Below are 19,170 nucleotides of genomic sequence, written 5' to 3'. Positions count from 1 at the left end.
ACAACCATCTCTATAAGTTACAGAGAATGTCTATGAAATATTCATGAAAGAATGTTTTTCTTGTTGTCTTTAGACATACCAATAAATGTGTGGAAAAAAAAATACTATTGTCCTTGCATGTTTTCCTGACCTGCAGATATCTGAGAAAATCATTCCCACCACAGTTGTATTTCTCATGGACAACAAGAACAATGCCTAAGTCCTTTGGTATACCTTTTTTCCATATTAAAAACAAATACAGGATAAAAACAGGGCTCATGCTGCAACACATAGTTTGCTTTAGGGTGTCAATAGGAACACAAAGGTAATACATTCACTTCTGAATATATTACCTTATACTTATTTGTGTTACTGCTCAAGTTTATATAATGTAGTAACCACTATTAATAGAGTTAAAATTACACTGAACATCTGCTTGTGACAAATAGCCAGAGTTATATTTTTTGTATTTTGCAATTAGACTTTATTTTTATTTAGTTTTTTCAGAGAGGATTTTCTTGTTTCAGTTTATTTTTTAGTGTTTACAAATATTCAATTCTAGCATCGTTTTTATTAGTTTAGGTCTTTAGTTATTTTTGTATGGAGGGCATATGTTAGAGGTGATCAATGCATCATGCACCGGTTTGTTTGTTTGTTTGTTTGTTTTTTGCTTTTTTACCAAACTAACAAACTAAGGATATTTCCTTTAGTTATCTCCAAAAGTTAATTCTGTTCATCCGGATGAACAGAGTCAACTTGATTCAACAAGATTTACTTGCCTGGATGACTGAGAATGCATCAAGACGTTTCCTTTAGTTAGTTTTGTTGTGTGAATTGTGTTCACACAACACAATTCACAACAAACTACCACTGAAAATAAAAAAAACTATTTAAAATATTTTTAAATGAACTAATTGAAGCTAAATTGACCCGAAAACAACTATACGACTAAAAATAATACTTTTCAAAAATCCTGGTACGGTAGTTATGTTGATGTAGTAACATTTTCTTTCGCTAGATGGCAGTAAACAAAACGTATCTGTCTTAAATGAGAAAGAGGAAGAAGTAACGAGCCAATCAAATTCCAAGGCACCATATTGAACAGTTGTTTTGACTCCAGCCTGTTCTTCTTTTACAGTTTTTACTTTGTATTTGGCTTTTTTAAAACTTAAATAATTCGCATTTACAATTAAAAGACAAATAAACGTAATACTCGCGCGGGAACAATGAAGCTGGCGGACATTAAAAAGTTAAAAGTGGCCGAGCTGCGGTCCAGACTTAAAGAGCTGGGGCTGGACAGTAGAGGGCTGAAGGCTGAGCTGGTGGAGCGGCTGTGGTCCGCAGCAGAGGGGGAGCCGAGCGGGGGAGACGGTGAAGAAGAAACGCTGAAGCTACATGACAGCTCACCTATACTTTTAGTACAGACAGAGCCAGCAGACGTCCGCCCTCCATCCTCAGAGATTGGTGCTACTGCGCGACATGAAGTAGACCGCGGCTACACAGACATGGCCACACAGACTGTGGCTGAGCCCAGTCCAGCTGCACCACAGCCCGACTCGGAGGCTGCTGCTGCTGCGGGTGTCACTGCCTGCCCTGCGGAGGGAGGAGAACAGGGGCATGCGGAGGGTCCAGTAGAGGAGGACATGGGCAGAGGAAGGTCGTTCTACGAGTTCAAAGAGGAGATACGATACAAGAGGTAGAGTATGGTGAAGAAACCCGCCCCACAGAGGGCATCGGGTTCAGTGAAAATCCCTCACATCTGTCCACAGCATACTGTAATTACCGTGTGGAGCTCTCGTTGTGGAGTTTCATATGTGTAGGTTCTCTTGGTCTTGAGAACTTGATAAAGTTTGTAAAGATTTTTAAACTCTCACCCAAGACACTTCTTTAGTACCACATCCACTGATGGAAAATCCCAGTCAAACGAAGCGTGGGCCAAGTCCAGAATCACAGAGACTTTATTAATCCCACAGGGAACTTGAGTTCTCATAGCGGCACACATACAGCAAACGTCAAGCACTCATATAAAATGAAGAGTAGAAACAGAGATATTAATTGATAACTATTAAAATAAATATAGAGATACAGGTATAAATATAAACATAAATATGCATATAGACATAAAAGTACACAAATATGTGTGCAATATATGTCATTGCGTACAAAAGTGCCAGAGTGCAGTGAGGTGTGATTAATCCTGTTCTGCATGTGTGGGCCTGACCCAATTGGATGAATTAAAGAGTTTGAAAGCAGCAGGAAGGAAGGACCTGTAACGTTCACTCAGACAGGAGCGTGAAGGAATCTGTTGCTCTCAGTGAGCTAATCAGGTCATGTTAAAATAGGTTTTCTCAGTTTAAGAGAGAAGAAGGATTTAAAGCTCTTCCAATATTGTGGTCCTGGTTACTGCACCACTGTTTAGGAATATGTTTTAAATCCTTACTTTGAATGATTTTTTTTATGTGTATACATGTGTGGATGGAGCAGTTTTTTTTTCTTAAGGCCAGATTAGCATTTTATTTTTACTGTATTTATGTGTATTTATACTTTAATATTTCCTATTTTATTATTGTTATTTTATTCTGTGCAATGAACGATGAGTGAACGCATGTAAGAATGTATGTATGCTCGTCTGCTAAAACATAAGCTCTGATCCAGTTTCACTGCAGAATGCATAGCACAGCGGCATAAAAGGAATCTTTATCTTTGTGTTTTATTTAGATTTAGATTTAATGAAGTTCTTAAATCATTAAATGTGACATGTCTCTTTTTTTTCAACCAGAGCCAAATCACCACAGCCCCCTGCGGAGAGGAGTGAGGCAGAGGAACAAGATGAAGATAAAGTCAGACTAGATAAATGTGTGAAAACACACCCACACAAATTTTAATCAGCGCTTGAGTTTTCTTATGAGTTACTTGTTTTAATTTTGTCTGGACTAACCCCCAAGGGTGTATTTGATTTGACTCCCTGAGTCTCCTTGTCGATTACTCAGATGGCTCTCACCTGCACTTCGAGGTGAGTCCTGATGGATCCTCTGGCCAGCCGCGGTTCTGGGCTCAATTCCCCCTGCTGTGGTCAGGCTGCAGGCTCACCCATGGGGTGCAGCAGGGCAGGGTGGGCTTTGAGGTGAGGCTGGAGAGGAAACTGTTGACTGCACAGCCAGATGACCATGAAGTCAGGGAGCCATATGGACTGAGAGTTGGCTGGTCAGTGGCCGTCTCCTCTCTGCTGCTGGGTAAGAATGACGTTTTTTTTATATTTATTGTCTGTAGATGTGATTTACTTGTTAAAAAGCTTCTGAATCCTTCTGGGTTTCACGTCAGGTGAGGATGAACTCTCTTTTTGTTATGATGGACGTGGTAAAAAAGTGTCAGATAGAAAGGAAGAGAACTTTGGAGAGCCTTTTTCGGAGGGGGATATCATCGGCTGTTATGCTGTGAGTTATGTTTTCAGTCAGCTTTACTAGCGCTCGAGTGACTTTTCTCTCATTTAAACCATTTTTTTGTGTTTGTGTGTCATGTTCACACCTGCACACACCCAGTCTTTCTCCTCAGATGGCGCTGTCGAGCTCTCTTTCCATAAAAACGGTCGTTTTGTAGGAGTGGCCTTTTCCACGGACACCTCGGTGCTACGGGGTCGTGCTCTGTTCCCTCATGTCCTCTGTAAGAGCTGTTCGTTCAAATTGCTCCTGGACCCTGCAGCTCAACCCTGGTACCCCGGCCCTCCGGGGTTCACACCGTTGGCCACTCTTCCTCCTGGGCAAAGGGTGTGCTCCACATCAGCTCCAACCTCCAGAGCACAGTGCGAAGTGAGAGTCAAATTTAGATTTGTATTCCCAATCTTTCTACTACTAAAGGCTCCTCCTAAAGTTGAAATTGTAGTGTGAAGATGAATTGTAATGTTTTCTAAGAATTTCCTCTGAAAGTTTGAACTAAACAAAGTTCAGATGATCTTGCACATGGAGCATTTTAGCCATAGAAAATGCTCCTAAGGTGGAAAATTGTTGGGAGTGGAGGATGTAAGCAGGGGGGAAAATGGCAGAACGACAACGTTTAGTGTTACAGCAGTGATCACCTGAGTCATTAGGATCATCCTATGGGAGCCATGAATGTTTGTGCAAAATTTAATTTTCTGACAGTTGACATGTCAATTTTGTTATGTCTTATCTTCCTCTCTGCTCCACCAGGTGGTGCTGATGGTGGGTCTTCCTGCCTCTGGGAAGAGCGTCTGGGCGAGGAATTACATGAAGCAGCATCCAGAGAAACAGCACAGACTGCTGGGAACGGAGGAGCTGCTCGCTTGTATGATTGTCAGTCAGATCTCCGCTCTTCACTCCTGTGATTCACATTCAGAGGTTATGGTTCGCACCTGATGTAAAATGTTTGACCCGTGTGTATGTGTGTGTATAGAGTGGTGGGCAGAGGGACAGCAGGCTCCAGCAGGCCTCTCACGGTCTTACTGAAATAATCAAGATGGCTGCCCAAACTCCTGGAAACTACATCCTAGACCAGGTAATGCTTCACGGTCAAAAAAAAAAAAAGACTTATGAGATGTCCCCTTGTGAAACTCACTGAAGGATAGTAGTTGCTATCAGGTGGTAGAACAAAAGCCGTTATTGGAGAATCAGCCTCTGCAAGCAAAGTGTCAGGAGACCAAAGTGAACTGGTTCATTTAGGCTCATGTGATAGAGGTTTGGATGAGCAGCAGAAGATTTTCTGGTTTCAAATCGGGCCTCGGCAGTCTGGAGTTTGGGATTATTTCTTGGTCCTATTAATAATTAAATATTTACTTTAAAGCAGTTATATGTGGAATAAAATCTAAACTGTAACCACCACAGTTATGAGCAAAGAGCTTCGACAAAACATTTCACTATGCTGTAGTCTTAGTAGTTATTTCACTTCATCTTTCTGTTTCCAGTGCAACATCCTCTTCTCTGCACTCCGTCACAAGCTGCGGCTGTTCACAGGCTTCAGGCGTCGGGTGGTGGTGGTGTTTCCCTCAGGCGACGAGTGGAAAAGGCGACTGTCGCAGCACCAGATGAGAGACGGTGAACACATCCCAGAGACCGCCCTGCTCAAATTACAAGGTTTACCTACATTTGTAATATTATGTTCCATTACAGGTCTATATTAGGGGATCAGAAACAAAACATGAATTTGTTTCATATGTTCCATTTGGTCTCTACAGTAATCCCTGTAAATTTACACTGAGGAATGGGTTCAGATTCTTCTTGGTTAAATCCGTGAATCCTTCAGAAAGAAAGGTTCTTCCTCTCATTACTCGGTTTATTGATATCATTTAAGGTCTCAGATGTGCTGGGAGCCACAGAGTTTATAAAAGATCTTTACAGCTGGTGCTGCTGACAGTTAAAATAAACAGCAGTCATTCCTGTAATACTTTCCTCTCTCTGTCCAGTGAGCTGCAGTCTTCCAGAGCAGCAGGATGACCTCCTGGAGGAGTTGCAGTATGTCGAGCTGCCGCAGGAAAAGGCGCTAAAGCTCCTGCAGGAGTATAAAGATGAGGCCCGCAGACTGCTACCCCCCGTCCCCAAACATGAGAAGACACGGCGACTTTACAGGAAAAGACCCCACCCTCACGGTCCTCCATCCTCTCACAGGACATGGAGTCAGCCGCCAAGATACGTGAGTGCCAACCTGGCTCATTTCTCTCTAAAAGCACAGCTGCATTTGCTAGATGTTAAATTAATTTTGTGTCATTCACATTTCAGTGGAGCGTGCCTTATCAGGATCAGGGGTATTACTACAGCGCGTACCAGAACTACTCATGAGCGAACCTGGAGCAAGAGGACTCGAATAATGCTGCTGCATTACCAGTGATTACATAACACCAACACTGCTGAGGTTTTATTATATGGAACTGCACACTCCCTGCTCAAACATAATCAGTGTCATATTTTATCTTTTATGAAAAGACATGGACACTTTAGGTTTTTATTCAAAATATTTTAATACATTTTTACTTGTTCTTGCTGTACAGTGTATAAATGAATTACACAGTACTGAATTATCAGTAACTTGTAAATAAAACCCCAAACTTTAATCAGTCTGTTTCTTTGTGCACATGTGGTGGTGTCAACTTGGCATCGCCTCGTCCGCGTTGGTCTGGAACTACGTCAGGTTTAACAGTCTGATAAAGCAGCACGGCTCCTTTAGCTGACGGACAAAGCTCCGACCACAGAGGGCTGCTTCTGTCCAGCTGCAAAACTTCCTACAGTGTGCAAAATACAACTGTGTGAGAAAGTGTTTGCCCCCTTCCTAATTTCCTGTTTTGTTTTGGAGTTTTGTTGCATTTAAATGCTCCAGATAATCAAATAAATTTAAATATTAGACAAAAAGGTAAGTAAACCTACATGGCTCTGTGTGAAAATAGTGATTGCCCCCATATCTGTTCTATCATAAATTAACTGGTATATCACAACTTTGGAAAGCTGAGTTCAATTTGTCTAGCCACACCCGGTTCTGATGTAATCACCTTAACGAGAAACCTCTTTATTTAGAAACTGCATTTACTTGTGCCGTCTTTGTCTAACATTTAAATTTGTTTGATGATCTGAAACATTTAAGTGTGACAAACATACAAAAAAATAGGAAATCAGCAAACACTTTTTCACACTACTGTATATAAAAAGGCAGAATTGCCTTATATGCTTGTAATCTCTCCATAAAGTGATGATTGTACTTTGTTCCCTACTGCAGACGCAAGTACAAGAATCTCGTTTTGGTGTTGGTCTGCAGGTATTTGTATGTCTGTAACATCTCACCGTTCTGCTGACAAAGACGACCTCTGTGGACTCGCTGGCCTCCACTCCTCCTTTCCAGTACAACTTTCTCACTTCATCAGAATTTAAGGAGCAACTGAAAGCACACAGATTAAAATTTATATCTTTATAGAGCCATTCAAACCACATTTATTATTTCACGATGCTTGATTTAGGATTGTGTGCAGCTTTATGCTGCCCTTCCTAACCTCAGCTGGGCAAATCTGGTTAGATAATTGAGACCCAATCTAATAGTAACTTTAACTTTGGACTTCATTTTGTATGACACCTTTTTATAGGCTTGCCATCATGTGATGTCATCTTTTATGGTCTCTCAGTTGTCTTCATTATTACTTCTGTTCCTTTACTTTTAGTCTTTCACTGGTGTGCATTTTTATTGTTTCTATTTTAACTCTCTATTAACTTTACTCATCTCAAGCCCAAATATCTAACTTTTATATGGGGCAGTAAAACTGTTTTTTCTTCTTAATACTGAACTTGTTTAACTCCAAGAGAATTATTTGTAATAGGAGTGAGATTCCAGTTACAAATGGATTTCAAGAATAAAAAGAAAAGTTTAAAGAAGGTTTAGATTCCCTAAACATACATATAACACATCATGTAGTCTTACAGCCTAAATATATATTTGTTTAAGCCTCATTGCAGTTATTTGCAGTCAGTGCTCCTGAATGTGCTTTTAATTCAGTCAGCTCAGGAAATTGCAGTTTTTTTCTACTCCTAGGTCTGTATGATGTCAAAGAGAGAGGGTAGCCCTAATATAGTCATCTCACTCTGGCTGTGACCAGAAGCCTCACCCACTCATGTTCTGTTTACCAGAGGCAGCCAATCACAAAAAGTTTGCAGGGGATTATTTTGAACTGTGACTCATACAAAGCTACTTCAATAGTCCACATGGAAAACTACGCAGTCTTTAGTAGTGGAGATGTGGTCATCGTGATGATTTTATCTTTATAAATTTTTTTGCCATACTTTCATTTTCTGAGCAACTTTCACTGACACACCTACTTCAAGAAATCTGTGCTGCAGGTTTCACAGTATGGATTAAAACTGAAGCGACGACTACCTGACGTAAAACTCGGCACTCGGTCTTCCAGCGCTGGTGTGATTCAGAGCGACGCCCATCAGGACGGGCGGTCCTAGGGAGCTCAGAGGAATATTCACCTGGGACAGAACAGTAAAATTAATAATATTAATATTTTAGACCTTTCATTACTTAGACAAAACAGCTGGTGCAAAGTTTTATTAAAGAAAAGTGACTGTGTGAATACTGCTTTAGGCATAAAATCCTTGTTTTACACTGTGATGTCGTGAGGTCCCATGTGTAGGATCTGACCTAACAATTTTCCACTTCATAAAAAAACTTGGTAAATTTTCTGATGTGTGGATCAAATATTAGGGCTGAGTCAAACTGTGGTGCCAAGTTTCTGGAAGCTGGTTTCACTTTGTGGGGCCTATGACATGCATGATTGAACAAGAATTCTGATTTTGAGGTATTTCACTGAAGGAAATCTGCTGACACCATTTAGACTGTTTAAAAAGAGTTGCTAGCAGGCTTCTGGCGGTAAGTATACGTGCATAAACGTGAAACACGACATTACAATTCTGAATAAAAAGAATACAAACAGAAAAGGAATGACTTTTCACCTCATCTCTGATCTCAGCGCACACAGAGGAGAAAAGCTCTGAGACGATGGTCTCTGGCTTCCTCTCCATCATGGCTATGCCGATCTGCTCCTCACACACCCTCTGTCCTAGACGCTCACACACAGCCTGAGGACAACAGGGTTGATATGAGCAACACATCAAGCATTTTGGTGAGACTGAATCCTCTTTATTCATAACACCTTTGGCTCTGGGTGGCCTCCGGGGATATCCAGGAGCCCTCCCGCCTCTGCCACCTTTTGGCTCCTCCTGATCATGACCACCTGACCATTGCTGGTGCACAGTATGGCACCGACACCTAGAGGCTGAGCCAGCAGCGTCAGAGGATCTCCGAACTCGGCCTCACCACGCTGTCGCAGCTTGGCCACCCCACACGACCAGTTTGTCCCCAGGTAGTCCTTGTAGCACGTGAGGCCTAACCTCAGAGTGAGGAGGGGTGCAGGGTGTGGAGGAAGTTTGTCTGCAATGCCATTAAACTCTCTGTAGTCATGATTAGAGGCACCCTCAGCATTTTCTGTCTGACTTATACACCTGTTATGTATTTCACCCAAATCCCTCTGTCCTTGATTGTTTTGGTCCTCTGTGTGGTGGAAAATGGTGCCATGGGACAACGGAGTGGAAGGTGGATTTTGTGGATCTGCTAAGCAGAAAGAATGTAGCCTGAATTTTGCCCCGTTGAAAAGCCACGGCTCCTTGGACACCCGCTTCGTCCACACCTCATCTATGTGACGCTCCAGAGCCAGATCTGTCTGCCTGTTAAACCTGAGAGAGGAGGAATTGATTTTACATGACGTGTGATGAAAAGTATTTAAAGGATGTACTGCACTGTATGTTTGCACCTTTCTGAAAGCTCCACTTGTACTTGAGACTCGAGCAGCCCATGCCAGTGTGCACAGTGCAGCAGCACAGACACCTCAGGGTCCATCATTTCCCACTGCGGCTCTTCACTGGAAGCATCAGTTACTTGATCCAAGTTGTGTTCTTTGAGAAGACTTGGAGTGGGATGGTTTAAGATGTTAAGATGGTTGCTGGAAGTGATAGGAATGAGCAGGATTAGAAATGAGTCTATCAGAGGGACAGTTCAGGTTGAGCACTTTGAAGACAAAATCAGAGAGGCAAGGCTGAGATCTTTTGGACATGTTGGACAAAGGATGCTGAAGATGGATCTGCCTTGAAGTAAGGAAAAAAGAAAGACCATGGAGAAGAGTAATAGAGTGAAGGAGGACATGCAGAGGGTTGGTGTGATAGAAGAGCGTGTTGGAGATAGGGTGAGATAATCATCTGTGGTGACCCATAAAGGGAACAGCCAAAAGAAGAAGAAAATGTGAGCTGTTTCAGCTGAAGCTTTAAACCTTAAGGCCCATGAAGGCATCAAATCAAGTGAGGTGATCAACTCTGTGCAGGTTAATAAGTCCACTCCTGTTATACAAAGACACACATCAAGTGCACCCACATATAAGAGATTAGAGCAGGCAAATAAATCTGACCATGGATAAGGTTAATGGAAGCACAACATCAAATTATTAAAAAAAGATTTCTAAATATATTAGAAATTTGTTACTATCATGGCAGTAACTACCTTTAAAATGCATGATTTTTTTAAATAGACACAAAATAATTGACCAAAATAACTGATTTAACTAATTAAACTAAGCAGCCCTAATGTTTGCATAAATGCAGGTCCAGGTGAGCTGTAAGTATACTGCAGTCATCCTCTAATTCAATAAAGTATTCTGATTCAGGGGGATATAATGACAATTTCAACAGGGCCCGTGGGATCATGACAGCATTGGGTGCAGTGGCATAACCAAAAACGGGAGGACAACTTCTTTAAGGCGTCAACAGTTTGTTCAATGCAGATTTGTCAGCGAGGTTGAAAAGGAGAACAGACACATTTAAAAACGTGACCGCTCAGCGTCAATTTACTCACATAAAAGCTCCTGATTTGTTACTGCTAATGAAGTTATTCTTTATTTACTTACCAGTAGCTCCCAATTTTTTCCACCATTGGACTAAAAACAGTCAAAAACTTTCAATGAACCGGAGAGCTGGAAAGGAATTAAATAGGAAGTGCGACTTCCTGATAAAATAAACGTCTAACATAACAACTCCTGTGTTCTCGTTTACTCTAAGATAATATTGTCTGGTTGATTTTCTATAAAACCAAATAAGGACAAACGTTTTGTGGCTTGTTTACCTGTCGTTTCCGAGGTAGGCGAAGAAGAAGCCAAACCAGCGAAAGGTGGTTTCTTCCTCTTTTCCCACGAACGGCAAAAATTTGCTTCTTATCACCACCTAGCGGCAAAGAGTGTAAATAATAATAATGTTATATTGTCAGTAAGATATTACTGACAGATGTGGAAAAAAATATAAATTTTGTGCATATTTCTACAATGTAAATTATATTTATGAATTATAGTTATAAGACAAACTTATTTTAATATTAATTATAATCCAATTCAATCCAACTTTATTTATAAAGCACTTTAAAATAGCCAGCACAGGACCAAAGTGCTGTACAGTAAATAAATAAATAATGTAGTGCTGTCCAAAAGTCCTCAGCACCCTCTCAATATTTTTCAAATATTGACATTCAAGGAAATGAGTGGAGGCTCCAAACGTTTGCACAGCGCTGTGTGTATTTAATTTAGTTTTCTTTTCTTTTTAAGTTGACTTTTAATTCTTTTCTGGAGTGACTTTTTATTGTTTGAAAATGCATAGTTTTAATTGTATCTATTTTTATTTTATACTATTATAATATGAATGTCATTACAACATGAACATGATTTTAATCACGTTGTCAAAAGAAAAGAAAAGAAAAGAAAAGAAAAGAAAAGAAAAGAAAAGAAAAGAAAAGAAAAGAAAAGAAAAGAAAAGAAAAGAAAAGATAGACTGCAGGTCATAACTTCTTACCTGAAGATCAGTTCACCTGACACTCGGCGGCCGTCTCGGGTCTCTCCTCCTCCTGCCTCCCCTTTCCCTCACCCACCTGTTCTCTATGGAAGCTCCGCCATAGCTCACAGAAGAGCCAGAGAATTTTGTTTCTTATGGTGTGAAAGTCTTTCAGGTGCCTTCTGTGACAGTGAAACTCCAAGTTAACTGTTATGTGCCTTTTAATGAAGAGTGGCTTCCATCTGGACACTCTACTGTAGTGAAGTAGATTCTGGGGTAGGATTTTACGTGATGTCCACGAATGCAGCACTACCACCCACACCTTCCCAGCTGATAATTAGCGGCCTTATAAGAAACAGCTGCGCTTCACTACCACACGGAGGCATTTGGTAGTCTTTTACCATCTAAGGGGGCTGAGAGCATTAGGCAGCGAAGCACTGCAGATCTCCTCAGGAAAGCTACTCATTCTAGTATTGCCCTTTAGAGAGTGGATTGCGCCATGCTGCTGCTGTCTTGTCTTATGCTGTTTGTTTGTTTGTTATGTGATGCTTTTTATAAAGAACAGTAACTTGGGGTGTAGTTGTTTTATGTAGATCTCTTTTACGGTGGCCCCTAGAGACAAAGCACGTACAAACTCCAAAACACATGCAAATTCCAAAACACTTGCAAAATCCAAAACACGTACAAATTCCAAAACACTTGCAAAATCCAAAACGCATGCAAATTCCAAAACACGTACAAATTCCAAAACACTTGCAAAATCCAAAACATGTACAAATTCCAAAACACTTGGAAAATCCAAAACAAGTACAAATTCCAAAACACTTGCAAAATCCAAAACACGTACAAATTCCAAAACACTTGCAAAATCCAAAACACGTACAAATTCCAAAACACTTGCAAACTCAAAAACACATGCAAATTCCAAAACACAACGGAAGTGCTCCAGGACGCTAGGGGCAGTGTTGAGCTTTTGTTACCTAGTAACTACACAAGCCAGGAAGTACCAATGACCGGATTTGGGGTTTGCAGCCTTAAAGGCCGCATTTTAAGGCCGATTACGTCACAGCGACAAGAGAAGGCTTTCCCAATTCAAAGGCTGCTCGAAATGCGGCCCTCAAATGCGTCCATAATTTCCCTGAATTTTAAGGATGGGTCGGTGTAGCCTTCATGGCCCAACATATCCCAGACTTCATAGTGCGGTGGTGGTGTGGATAATTTTGCCGAAAAAAAACGGTGGAAGCGGAGCGGAGGAAGTGTAAACTTTCAGAAGTAAGTACTGAATATTATGTCACTTATTTATGCGCAAATATTTTTTTAATGAAGAACATTAAACCATTAATGTTGGCCACATGTCGGGAAAGTTATGTGACATTAGTCATGTCTGTACTTTCAGAATTAACTTGGTTTTAAAGCCTTTACTTTAAAAAAATATATGTAGTCGACCTTAATCTTACAGAGATTGTGATGATTTTGTGGATAATTAAAGTCAGTCATATATCCACAAACACAACAAGCTGAAAGTCAGTGATGCTGCTCGGTTTGCAGTCCTGAATATCACAGCACAAGCAGGATTCACTGCACTGTTAATGTTAGCTGTGTTATATTGCTGCCTCTGTTCGGTGGTGTCGAGCCAAACGGACTTTAACGTGTGTTTGAACGAGCTGACGGTTCACTCGTTAAGCTGAAAGAAAGATGCTTTAATCACAGGAGTCACACATGTGTGTCCACTGTACCATCTGGGAACTCCTCTTGTTTCGTAATAACACAAACACTAAATCCTCCTTCTTTTGTGCTGTTTTGTAGCAGTGTATACACCTGAGACTGCCACCTGTCTGTCTGTCCTGCACTCTCTCTGTTTCTTTCTCTCTGATTGTGTAATAAAAATATGAACATGTGTTTATAAGTCACACTTGTGTTTGAATCCTGCAGCTTATCACACATTTGATTTCCATGTGTGACGACTGCAAGTGTCCAGAGTGAGGACAGACTGAGGGACCCACTGCTGCACATCATCTGTGAGGCTTTGCACCCCTGATGATCCACCAGGACAAACTCAACAGTGTGTGAGGAAGAGGAGGAGGAAGAGCCAGCAGCAGCTGACAGATGGAGAGAATAGACAGACTGTTCCCTGTTTGTGAAGGACTGCTAGAAAAGTTTAAAATAACTAATTGTCTGTCCTGAATCAGTCTTATTAGGTAATGTTCAAATAATTTTATCATTCCAGTGTTTTCAGTGTGGGAGAAAGTACTCAGGGCCTTCAAGTTACACACTATGAAAGGCAGCAACAAGTGTAATATTCAGAAACCTAAAGTATGTATCAGCAGCAGAATGGAGCTAAAAACAAATATTTGTTTCAGTTCTATGAAGCTTTGAGTATTTTGGATCAGTAGCACTGCTGTGTTTGTTGCATCATATTGCTGTAATTGTTTATATGCTTTATATATTCTGAGCTAAGTTGATCTATAGTGTTACATCATATTCTGTAAGGATGTTATGTGTTTGTTTACTTTCTGCCCAGTTTGACCCATTTAGCAGAAGCCAGCCTGTTTAAGGCTCTGATATCTATTCTGTATGACTTAAAGCAGTTATGACATGGTCTGATTTTCTCACCCAATAAAGGAATATTTCATATATCAGTCTACTCTTCATTTTATCAGAAACAGTTATCACAGCTTGTACATTTTCTTTTTATAAATATATGTAAGCAATGAGCCAAATTTAGTAATGCCAGCATGAAGGAACAACATTTGTCTCTTATATATGATACACCTATATATGCACTGTCAAAGATACTTGCCTTTGAGTGAAGATTTAAGGTGATAAGACATATAAATAACTGCAACTTGAATCTACTGAAGCTCAGTATTTGACACAGAGTTCATGTTCACTGCTGTAATAGCTAATAATGATTAATATAATAACTAGAATATTGGCCATATTATATTTACATTACCAAAGTGATATGACTTTAGTCTCATGAACAACATCAGCTAATTCTTATTTACTAATTAATCTTGAAATGACTGTTCAGTACAGAAATGAAGCCCAAAAATCATGTTTTACTGTCCTGTGGTCTCAGCCTCAGATACTTATCAAATCACACAAAGCTCATGTAGAAACAAACAAACAAATGAACAAAATATGTTCTCCCTCATTTCTGTCAAACCAAGTTGTATGACACGTTTCCAGCGGTTAGTATCACGGTTGCTAGGCAACCTGGGAAGCGCGACGGAGACTAGACCGTCCCATACAGACAAACTTGCCGTTTATTTTGCAAATCGAGCTCAACACTGCCCCTAGCGTCCTGGAGCACTTCCGTTGTGTTTTGGAATTTGCATGTGTTTTTGAGTTTGCAAGTGTTTTGGAATTTGTACGTGTTTTGGAATTTGTAGGTGTTTTGGATTTTGCAAGTGTTTTGGAGTTTGTACGTGTTTTGAGTTTGCAAGTGTTTTGGAATTTGTACGTGTTTTGGAATTTGTACGTGTTTTGGAATTTGTACGTGTTTTGGATTTTGCAAGTGTTTTGGAATTTGTACGTGTTTTGGAATTTGTACGTGTTTTGGATTTTGCAAGTGTTTTGGAATTTGTACGTGTTTTGGAATTTGCATGTGTTTTTTAGTTTGCAAGTGTTTTGGGTTTTGCAAGTGTTTTGGAGTTTGTACGTGTTTTGGGTTTTGCAAGTGTTTTGGAGTTTGTACGTGTTTTGGAATTTGTACGTGTTTTGGAATTTGTACGTGTTTTGGATTTTGCAAGTGTTTTGGAATTTGTACGTGTTTTGGAATTTGTACGTGTTTTGGAATTTGCATGTGTTTTTTAGTTTGCAAGTGTTTTGGGTTTTGCAAGTGTTTTGGAGTTTGTACGTGTTTTGGGTTTTGCAAGTGTTTTGGAGTTTGTACGTGTTTTGGAATTTGTACGTGTTTTGGAATTTGTACGTGTTTTGGAATTTGTACGTGTTTTGGATTTTGCAAGTGTTTTGGAATTTGTACGTGTTTTGGAATTTGTACGTGTTTTGGAATTTGTACGTGTTTTGGATTTTGCAAGTGTTTTGGAGTTTGTACGTGTTTTGAGTTTGCAAGTGTTTTGGAATTTGTACGTGTTTTGGAATTTGTACGTGTTTTGGATTTTGCAAGTGTTTTGGAATTTGTACGTGTTTTGGAATTTGCATGTGTTTTTTAGTTTGCAAGTGTTTTGGGTTTTGCAAGTGTTTTGGAGTTTGTACGTGTTTTGGGTTTTGCAAGTGTTTTGGATTTTGCAAGTGTTTTGGAGTTTGTACGTGTTTTGGAGTTTGCGTGTGTTCTTTAGTTTGCAAGTGTTTTGGAGTTTGCATGTGTTTTGGAATTTGCATGTGTTTTGGAGTTTGTACGTGCTTTGTCTCTAGGGGCCACCGTACTCTTTTACTAATTTGTTTAACGTTTTATGCTTTGTTTTATTGCTTTAGTGGAGGTGCGGCCGCTTGTTGAGGGGCTAGGCACGTGAGGTGGGCATAGGTAGATTGCACCATTTAGACTTCAGTGTGAGTGACAGTGAGGTCTGCAGTGGAGTTACACGGGTGAGTAACTGGTAGCATCCTTGGGCACTCCTCCCTGTAGGTTGCCTCCTCAAGTGGCCGGTCTCCACTATTTTGTTTAGTATTGTTTTGTTTGTTTGTTTTTTATTCAATCTGTGATTGTTTTAGAGCATCGTGGGAGGGAGTCTGGTCATTTTAATCATCAGTTGTTAATAAAGTGTTTTTAATTAACTATCCTGCCGTCTCAACCCTGCTACCTTAGGTACCTTTCTGATTTTACAATTCTATGCTTTTAGTAGTTCTTCTTAATAAATTTTGATTTGTAAAATTCATCTGTCTCCTCTCTACTGTTAATAACGAGTCTGTGGGCTTTGGTAGCCAGTGTAACACTTACATTGGATAGAGGAATCTTTCCTGGGGTGTAACTTCCTCCCCCAGGTGACGTTGTCAACATCTTAGTTGCCGTCCCCGGTTATCCCTCATTCGCGCCACCACACTACCATACAGGCCTAATTGGCAGAGAGCTGCAGAAGTCATTGTCCTTCTTAAAGGTTCTCCATACTCCACACAGCAATGCTGGAGCTTTGTCAGAGTGACCATTGGGTTATTGGTCACCTCCATGACAGATGAAGCTCTTCAGCATCCACACTGTTTATGTGTTAAAAGAGAAATGGTTTCATTGTAACTAAAACCAATTCTCTACTCCTAACTGGCACATGAGAGTACATGGTCCAGCAATAAATTCTCCAGCTTTTGTGAAGTTGTTGGGCAAATGGTGACCTTATGGTATGAAATTGTGGGTCTTTCTGTGTGGAGTTTGCATGTTCTCCTGTGATTGCGTGGAAACTCTAAATTGTGCAACTGGTTGTCTGTGTGTTAGCCCTGCGCCAGTCCAGGGTACACCCTGGTGACAGCTGATTTGATTTTATTGTTTATTTATTTGTACAAAGTTTTTTTTTTTTCCTTTTCTGTGGCTTTTCTTTCTATTTGTTTTTATGTATTTAATCTTCTGTACAGCACATTGTAGATTTTTTTTTTTTTTTTTAATTTCAGTATCATGTTTTTGTAGATATATTTTTATTTTTTTTAAATTTTCAGTACTGTACAGCACTTTGGTCCATTGTGGTTGTTTTGTGATTCAGAGGCTGCCTTTAATGGCCGATTACATCACAGCCAGGCGACAAAGGCTGCTCCAAATGTGACCCACAAATGCCTCCTCCTTTTACCTGGATTTGAAGGATGGTTCGGGTGTGTCCTTCATGGCCCACCCTATCCCAGGATTCGTAGCAGTGAATAATTTTTTGATTTAAGCTTGTTCTGCAGCTACAAGAGATAGGCACCTTGCAGTTGATGAAATCCTCTGTATGCCAAAGTTTTCTAGAGTCAAATGTGAGGCCGTCTGTCCAACAGCTAAAGCTTCTCCTAAATTAGGCCATGCAACAGGATAATGAGCCCAAGCACAGCAGCAAATCTACTGCATGGAAGTCCAGACCTCAACCTGACAGAAATGCTGTGTATAAAGAAATGCTTGCAAATGTTGATGAATTGAAGTTATTGCTGCTAACTGCTGCTTCTGTAACCGACTCAATCATAGAATGATTATGATATTGAAAAAGACAAATGCCTGAATCCTAAATTATGGATATCCTATTGTGGTGATCTAAAACGTAACACTAAATGTGATTAAAACACTAAAACTCTGGACTCCGGGGCTGAACGACCGCGAGGATCACCAGCCCGAGGAAAACACAAAATACACATGACTCCGTGAGAAAGACAATTCATTCTTGAATGAAGACGTGGATCAGACACATTTAAAATGTAGCCAATTGTGTTTATTATTCAATTATTAAGGAAATAGAAAAGGTGGGGGAATAGAAAAGGAGGAGAGGGGTGGGGGGGTAAAGAAGAGGGTAAAGGAAAGGGATAGAAAGGAGGAAAGAGATAGAGGTGAGAGAACCCCAACAATGCCCTCTGAGCAAGCACTGGATGCGACAGTGGATAGGAAAAACTCCCTTTAAAGGAAGAAACCTATGACAGAACCAGGCTCTAGAGGGGGCAGTCAACTGTCGGGACTGGTTGGGGGGTGAGGGTGAAAGAGAGAGGGGGGGGGGAGTTACAGGGAAATAGGGGAGGGAGAGGTGTCAGGAGAGGTGAAAATTACGATGCAACGGTGGAGGAGGAAGACGGGGTGACATCAGTAGAAGAAAAAGTAGAAAAAGCAGGAGTGCTCTTCCTCCAGAAGAAGCGGAAGCGTTTTTTCTTCTTTTCCATGATCTTTTCCACCAGCACTTTCTTCTCTAGGACGAGGGTTCTTAACTCATCAATTGTTTGTGTATTTTCCTTCTCAAGTTTCCTGCATGTTGTCTCCACTTCTTCTAATTTGGCTTGTTTTTCTTCCAGCCTTTCTTTCAGTTCTTTACATTTGGCCTCCTGCATAAGCTTTGCCTCGTGCATCTCTGTATAACTCTGTTGTAATTTGTTGTGTGTGTCTTGTAGCTGCTGACTTCTCTCGAGTTCTTGAAGTGTACACTGCAGGTCTGTGTTTGTTTTCTCTAGTTGCTGCTTTAACATCTGCACCTCAGTGTTTTTGCACTTCAAGTTGTTGGAAAGTTTCTCCAGTTCTGTGTTTTTTCTCAGCATGTCACTGAGCTTACTCTGCATCTCTGAGCATTGTCTTTGCACTTTTTTCTTTTCCCCCTCCAGCTCAGTTGTTTTGGCGTTCAGTTTGTTATAACGGTCTTGCAGCTGTTGGTTTTTCCTCTCAAAGTCCTGGAGAATTTGTTTTTCTTCTTTCTGCTTTCTTTTCCGTTGTTCTTTGTCTTGAAGCAGCTCTTGATATTTGTGCAGCGTTTCATCAAGCTTTACCTGCTGCGCTCTGTATTTTTCCTGCATGCCTCTCTGGTTTATGTCCAGTTTTTCTTTCTCTTCAAGGATTTCTTTATTTTTTTGTAGAGCTTCATCAAGCATTACTTGCAAACCTTGGTTGTGTTTCTTGATGTTCTGAAGCTCACAATCCAGATCTTTCTGTTTCGTGTCATGCTGTTCTTTGTCTTGTAGGAAATCCTTATTTCTTTGCACTGTTTTATCAAGCTTTATTTTCAGCGCGGTGTACTTTTCCTCCACGCCTTCAAGCTTGGAGTCCATTTCTTTCTGTTTAATTTCTAGTTGCTTTTTTTCTTGAAGCAACTCTTTATTTTTGTTCAGTGTTTTATCAAGCTTTGCCTGAAGCCCTTTGTACTTTTCCTCCATGCCTTGTAGTTTGCGCTGCTTTATGTCCATTTGTTCCTTTTCTTGGAGGAGTTCTTGATTTTTTTGCAGAGCTTCATCA

General features: G+C 40.4%; 2 protein-coding genes across 2 annotated transcripts; one reads left to right on the top strand and one right to left on the bottom strand.

The window, feature by feature from the left end:
• The first annotated feature begins 1,049 nt into the window (after window positions 1-1,049).
• On the top strand, window positions 1,050-6,037 carry LOC113007394 (heterogeneous nuclear ribonucleoprotein U-like protein 2). Its single transcript, XM_026143910.1, has 10 exons — window positions 1,050-1,675; window positions 2,759-2,835; window positions 2,970-3,212; window positions 3,301-3,413; window positions 3,519-3,785; window positions 4,164-4,286; window positions 4,387-4,488; window positions 4,895-5,063; window positions 5,393-5,619; window positions 5,706-6,037. Exons 1-10 carry the CDS (start codon window positions 1,206-1,208, stop codon window positions 5,763-5,765), a joined length of 1,851 nt encoding a protein of 616 aa, XP_025999695.1. The 5' UTR covers window positions 1,050-1,205; the 3' UTR covers window positions 5,766-6,037.
• nudt22 (nudix (nucleoside diphosphate linked moiety X)-type motif 22) lies at window positions 5,915-10,629 on the bottom strand. Its single transcript, XM_026143925.1, has 7 exons — window positions 10,421-10,629; window positions 9,278-9,466; window positions 8,621-9,200; window positions 8,421-8,546; window positions 7,840-7,937; window positions 6,759-6,852; window positions 5,915-6,205 (listed from the first exon to the last, which is right to left on the bottom strand). Exons 1-7 carry the CDS (start codon window positions 10,444-10,446, stop codon window positions 6,038-6,040), a joined length of 1,281 nt encoding a protein of 426 aa, XP_025999710.1. The 5' UTR covers window positions 10,447-10,629; the 3' UTR covers window positions 5,915-6,037.
• Between the last annotated feature and the right edge of the window lie 8,541 nt (window positions 10,630-19,170).

The sequence above is a fragment of the Astatotilapia calliptera genome, chromosome 2 (assembly GCF_900246225.1).
Source record: "Astatotilapia calliptera chromosome 2, fAstCal1.2, whole genome shotgun sequence".
Lineage (NCBI taxonomy): Eukaryota > Metazoa > Chordata > Actinopteri > Cichliformes > Cichlidae > Astatotilapia > Astatotilapia calliptera.
This window is presented reverse-complemented; position numbering and strand designations above follow the sequence as displayed.

Bases quoted from the DNA above. Each gene is read 5' to 3' on its own strand.
- LOC113007394 (XM_026143910.1), top strand. From the start codon at position 1,206: ATGAAGCTGGCGGACATTAAAAAGTTAAAAGTGGCCGAGCTGCGGTCC. The intron at 3,414-3,518 runs GTGAGTTATGTT...GCACACACCCAG, and splicing joins ATATCATCGGCTGTTATGCT to TCTTTCTCCTCAGATGGCGC. The intron at 4,489-4,894 runs GTAATGCTTCAC...TTCTGTTTCCAG, and splicing joins GAAACTACATCCTAGACCAG to TGCAACATCCTCTTCTCTGC.
- nudt22 (XM_026143925.1), bottom strand. From the start codon at position 10,446: ATGGTGGAAAAAATTGGGAGCTACTG. The intron at 9,467-10,420 runs GTAAGTAAATAA...TATCACTTCCAG, and splicing joins GAAAAAATTGGGAGCTACTG to CAACCATCTTAACATCTTAA. The intron at 6,206-6,758 runs GTGAGATGTTAC...TGCACACTGTAG, and splicing joins TCGTCTTTGTCAGCAGAACG to GAAGTTTTGCAGCTGGACAG.